This window comes from Protobothrops mucrosquamatus, unplaced genomic scaffold, assembly GCF_001527695.2.
Source record: "Protobothrops mucrosquamatus isolate PMUCROS unplaced genomic scaffold, P.Mucros_1.0 scaffold79, whole genome shotgun sequence".
Taxonomy (NCBI): domain Eukaryota; kingdom Metazoa; phylum Chordata; class Lepidosauria; order Squamata; family Viperidae; genus Protobothrops; species Protobothrops mucrosquamatus.
In genome coordinates, this window is record NW_015386456.1 from 1 (window position 1) to 6326 (window position 6326).

At 36.4% G+C, this 6326-nt stretch overlaps 1 protein-coding gene across 1 annotated transcript in view; it reads right to left on the bottom strand.

Annotated features, from left to right (window-relative positions):
• Positions 1-2414: 2414 nt before the first annotated feature.
• LOC107284315 (transmembrane protein 68) overlaps positions 2415-6326 on the bottom strand; it is a 16151-nt gene continuing 12239 nt past the window's right edge. The window contains exons 4-7 of the mRNA XM_029283415.1: positions 5037-5182; positions 3549-3609; positions 2847-2986; positions 2415-2623 (exon numbers count right to left, since the gene is read on the bottom strand). Coding sequence (XP_029139248.1) covers positions 2522-2623; positions 2847-2986; positions 3549-3609; positions 5037-5182 — 449 coding nt within the window. The 3' untranslated portion in view covers positions 2415-2521. The remainder of the gene's footprint in view (positions 2624-2846; positions 2987-3548; positions 3610-5036; positions 5183-6326) is intronic.

Sequence of the window (6326 nt, forward strand, 5' to 3'; positions counted from 1 at the left end):
CACAAGCTGAAGAACTGGCAGCCATGTTCCACATTTTTGGATAAATAATAAAATTATCCCAATGAGACACGAACATGATGTGGTTATGGGGTTTGTTTGCTCTGACAAATGTGAGAGCTCTGCTAGATGTTCAACCATCCTGGACCAGTCTCTGCAGAGAAAACAGATGAGGACTGTCTCTCCAATAAACTATATGGTAAGACATAATTTACAGAAACCTATTTAGCATCCATTGTCATATAAACATTATTGTTCATATTTATACATCATCTGCAGACAGAATTGTTAATCATAATTTGTTGGCTAAGACATAGTTGTATGATTCATATACAATACTGACCCCTAGTGGACAGGTATGGATATTATAGTTTCTGAAAACAAACCACATTACACTTTAGTGTGAGTGTGAATAGGAGCCCTTTGCACACACACACACACCCAAAGTCCTTGCTTTGTTGAGGGAAGGGAATAATAAATATAATTCATATAAATAAAAAACTCTTTTGAGATCATCCATAAATTTTAAAGTGTAAAGGGTTCCTGGGAGAAAAAAATGTTTAAAAAGTATTCTTCTAAATAAATCTTGCATTGATCTTTTAACTTACTTTCCATCAAATGATCCATCAAATTAGAATAGCCTTATTCAGGTTGGTGCGCTCAAAATGTCAGCAATGACAACTGGACATATTGACTAGAATTCCTAAGATTTGAAACACAGCATATCTAATGAGAAGCAAAGTGAGGAAAGCTGAGTTAAAACAATGTCCTGACTCAGTGTGAAATTATAGTCTCCTAAGTCTGCTAGAGTCCAAGCTTTCATGAGTATATTTGTGAAAGAGTCTGTGAGTTTGTGAAAGAGTCTTGGAGCATTTAACAGAATTCAGCAAAACATGACTACATAAGTGACTGTTATAACAACAGTTGAATTACTTTTCTTCAGCACACATTTTATCATACATACATACATACATACACATACACACACATACACACATACACATACATAGACTAGCCTACAACAAGAATTGCAGCATGATTTACAAGCACTCAGGCCAACTGTGTTTCCTAAAGTGTGAGATATGGAGGTATAGACAGAGGCCAGAGGAGGGTTAAAGAAATTTTAGTAACATGGTTATAAGAAGTCCATGATTCCCAAGGTTTTGTATTGTTTTCATTGTGTCTATTTTACTGTTTTGATTTTTAAAGATGTGTACATTAAGATTGCACTAAAAGGTTTAGGAACTCTTGCTTTAAAGACTTTCAAAAAACAAACAGCACCAGTCTGGGGAAAATGATGTTCCAAAGGGCATAGGCTGTGAGAGAAAAGGCCTGTCCAATACATGGGATCCATAGTACATCCTTTTTGCCAGATCTGATGAGATGGATAGATGTAACCAGGGATATGCAGCCCCTCAAATTATCCAGACCTATGACATAAGGACCTTCGTAGGCTATTACTAGCATCCTCAATTGACCCTGAAAGCAAACTGGTAACCAGGAGAGAAGTGTAACGTGTGGAGGAGCTGTAATTCAGGAGGAGCACACCTGAATGTTGTACCACTGCATTTTGCACGTGCTGAAGCTACAGATGCTCTTCAAGGATAGCTCATTTAGAATATGTGATTAACTGTGATGTTATTGTTTATACAAGTAATCCTCGAATTTAGACCATTCATTCAGCAGCTGTTTGAAGTAACAGTGGCACTGAGCAAATGAAACTTAGGCTCAGTCCCTGAGGTAACAGGCACTGCATCACTTCCATGGTCACATGAGCAAAATTTGGGTGCTTGGCAGCCTGTATTTTTTTTTATTTTGTTGTTCTGATTTTAATGCCATGCTAGTTGCCTAAAGTAGTGGTCAGCAAACTATGGCTGCAGGGCCAAATCTGAGCTTCTGTGTGTTCCTATATGGCCCAAAAGCAGGCAGTAGGTAGACAGAAGATACCATTTTCACCCTATCCTGCTAAGTCTCTCTATTTCTCCTCCTTAATGAATTAATCATTAAATATGAAGTAGCTGCAAGAGTTTTAATGTTTCTTCATTATAGGCTATAGTTGAATCTGATCAAATCAAATTCTGAATCAGTTTAAAATATGAATAGAATCTTACATATGAATTTTGAATTAAATCTTGTATAAATTTACACATCTCTGTACTATTAAAAAAAGTAGAGTTCCACTGAATTTATTTTTTCAGGGATAAGAAGTTTTCTTTTCCAGTTTTAAGTAGAACAATATTTATTAAATGATGTAAATACAGGAAAAAGGTCGGTCATCACTAAAGATATTTATGTGAAGAAGTTCAGATCATCAAACCCATATCCCTTTTCTATATGTGAAATATACACAATAAATCTACAAATCTCAAATTACAAACAAGCAACAAATAGATATTCCATTTGCATATTTAATATACATATATTAAAATTTAGGGACTGAAGTGAACTTTTTTTTCTAAAAAATCTCAAATCACTATATTTCTTGGTGGGGATGAATGGTGTCATTTTCACAATCAGAATGGCATTATTTCTCTGGGTGTTTTTCTAACCGTTCCAATAGTGCCTTTTGTACATTACCCGGTATTTCTTGGTGTTTATCTCTGAGATCTTTTATTGCACTTTTGGTCTGTAAAAGAGTAAAGAATGGGGAAAAAAACTTTTACAATAACTTATTTTCTTCCTCTGGAAAATGTGTAAACTACATTCATATTATACTTTTTAAAAGCCACTATGAATAATGAAGTGCTGAACTGAACAATATCACATTTGTACTGTATAAAGACTCACAAATAATAATATCAATAACGACATATATTATAATTGAAGTTTCTGCAGTTCATTTAAATTACCTTTTCAGCTAATTCTTCAGCTGATATATTTGGATCATAAGGAATGGGATCTCCTATGTATGTGCAAAATTTCACAGGGAATCCACCATATATAGGAACAATTGGCCATCGTGTACGTTCATACAACCATTTGAATGGCCCTGTGTGCAAATCAAAAATATGGTCATGTTCCAACAACAACATGGTGTGGGCTAAACAATATTCGAAGTGCCCTGATTGGAAAGAAACTAAGTCCATGCAGTTATATCTTAATTATATAGAAATGCATGCCTCAGTCATTATGCAAAGCAAATGTCAAAGTCCTAATTCTATATAAAATTAGCCATTTTATCTTGTTAATTTCCATCAGTATAAATATGCAACTAAAAATGCAACTAAATTATAGCTAATATAAAGCTGCATTTGTTACACAACTTTTGTACACCTGAAAAAAATTAAAGATAACACAACAAAAAGAATCACAGATAAAAAGAAAGAGAAGCAAAGACATAGGAAAACAAAATAATAAGGCCAAAATAATAAGGCCAAAAAGAGACGGAGAAATAGATGGATATATGAAAACAAAAACTTTAGAACATTTTTAAATCTAAGATCAACAGTCAAAACACAATTAAATAGAAATCCAGTTGAAATCAGCATGATTTTCTTCCATAAAAAATGCTTCGGCACAATGAGTAGATATGCAAGTTGAATTTTTCTTACATATTTTCCCGAGTGCTCTGTATCCTTCTCGTAGATTTTTTGTAAATATAGGAATGACAGGCTGAGAAAGATGGGAGAAAAGTAGCCAGAATTAGGGCAGCATCTCAATTGTAATTTATACAGTAGATCATGCATTAGCATTATACATTGAATAATTAGTACAATAAATATTATCTACATTCACATAGGAAATTATACCTTCTTCAGTGTTAGATACCTCACTTTTAAAACTGATTTCTAGTAAAACACATAATATCTAACTCATAAAAAAACCTGAATTTGAGGAATTAATTCAGCTACAACAATATTCAATGTATATGAATGGGCTATTTCCACATTCATTTCTGGATATTCCTAATGTGATTATTCTAAGCCTTCACTTGAACTGTCTTATAGTTTAGCATTCAATATAAATCTGAAATGCGGCAATTCATCAATACAGTTTATGAAAATAAGCCAATTCATAATTCAAGATTTGATGTTGTCTTTTCAGTAAACTAAAATTGCAGCTAACTACTTTTTAAAGATAAGGCTATCCTACTTTTTGTTGAAGTGGAACTGAAATCTGTTAATCTTATCACACTAAGAGTTTTAGGATCATTAATGCAAGAATAAACTTATATATAAACTTACCTCATCAAAATTTAAATTTAAACACAGCCATCTTTTTGCTTAAAGTATGTGATGGCTATGAAAATTGAAAAAGTTTTTAAAATAATGCTGCAGCTATTTGATATGGACTTTTCATACAAGATGAAAATTTGCCATATAATTTTTCTTAAATAAATAAATAAGATATTCAAGTGGTAATAAATATATGGAATAGAATCACCATGTACTTTAACATTATAAGTCTGAAAGTAGAATATTTCAGTTATTATAAAACATGAATTTTCCTAAAGACAATTTTTTGTAAATCTCATGGATTTTCAATGGGAAAGAATTATCATCCTATGTGACTATTCTTCCATTTTTGTCTCCTGCCCAGGTGTGTTTTTGTTATTTGGACTTTTGTTTGTTTGTTTGTTTGTTTTATTTGATTTTATTTGTTTCCTTTTTATGACTGCCCATCTCAGTCAATGAATCTGATAGCTTACAGCTTATAAAATATATTACAACTAAAAATTTAAACATTTAAAAATAATTAAAAGCATTCAGTTTAAGATACATAAGAGCAAGGTGTTTAACCTGGTTAGCAATATAGTCAGAAAACCAGACCCTTAGCACATTCAGCACCTGAGGCTCAGGAACATAGTTAGGTTTTTAAGGCCTTATGAAAGGCTAACAGGGTGGGGGCCATTCTGATCTCTGAAGGGAGGATGTTCCATACAGTAAGGGCCATTCTTTGCTGATGGGATCTGTAGCATGTTTGACCTAGTTGGATGGGTAAAGACTCTTGAAAAAAGACAATCCTCAGGTACCCCAGTCCCAAGCTATGTAGGCTTTACAGGTAACTACAAGAATCCAGAATTGTACCCAGAAACATACCGATAACCAGTGCAGCTCACACAGGAGTGGTGTTACATGTGTCATATATCTGGCACCATTTACTTCCTGCATAACCACATTCTGCACCAGTTGGAGTTTCTGAATGGTCTTCAAGGAAAGCCCCACGTAGAATGTGTTAAGGTAGTCTAACCCAGAGGTTACAAGGGTGTGTGAATTGGTGTGAGCAAGACCTCCTGGTCCAGGTATGGCTGCAACTGGCACATCAGTCGGAAGTATGAAAAGGCTCTCCTACCCTCTGCTGCTGCCTGCTCTTTGAGCAGGAGCTGTGAGTCTAGGAGGACCCCAGATTGCGCAGTGGGTCTGTTTGGGGCAGTGAAATCCCTTCCAGAACCAGAGGTGGAAGAACCGTGACTCACGGGAGTTCAAATACCCACAGTCACTCCATCTTGCTAAGGTTGAGCCAAAGCTCATTTCACCATCCAGTCCCCAACAGCTTTCAGACACTGGGATAGGATATCCAGAGCATCACTCAAGAGGCCTGGGGTAGAGATATAAAGCTGGGTGTCACGTGCATACTGATGATGTCTCACCACAAACCAATGAATCACCTCACCTAGCAGTCTCATGTAAAGATTGAACAGAGAGAGAGAGAACAGAACCCTGATACACCCTGCAAAGTAGGGGATGTGGGCTAGATCTCTCTCCCTCCATCAACTGACCATGGAGGGAGGAGAACCAGCACCATACAGTGCCACCCATTCCTGAGGCCAGCCACAAGTATACCATGATCAATGGTATCAAGTGCCACTGAGATGTCAAGAAAAGCCAGGATGGATGCATTACTTTTATCCACTCCCAGGAGAGGTCATCTATGACCATGATCAATGCCATCTCAGGTCCAAAACCTGGACTGAACCACTACTGAAAGGGGCCTAGATAATCTGCTTATTCCAGAGTTTTCTGAAGTTGCCATGCAACCACTCTGTCCACCACTTTCCCTAGAAAGTGGAGGTTGGATATCAGATAGAAACTGTCCAGGCTATTGGGTCAATCAATGGTCCTTGAGGAGGGGGCGCACCAGAGCCTTTTTAAGAGCTGGCAGCACCACTCCCTCTCTCAAGGAGAACTTATTATTGCCCAAACCCACTCAACACATCCCCTCCTGCAAGGCCTTAATCAGAAGGGGCATGACACACAAGTGGCCGAACTAGCAGCTAAGAGAGCCCTGTCTACTTCTTCAGGTTCAACAGGCTCAAACTCTTCATAGATTACCTTGCAAGACGTAGTCACCATCACCTCTATAGACTTTCCTTTAAGGCTGGATTCCAA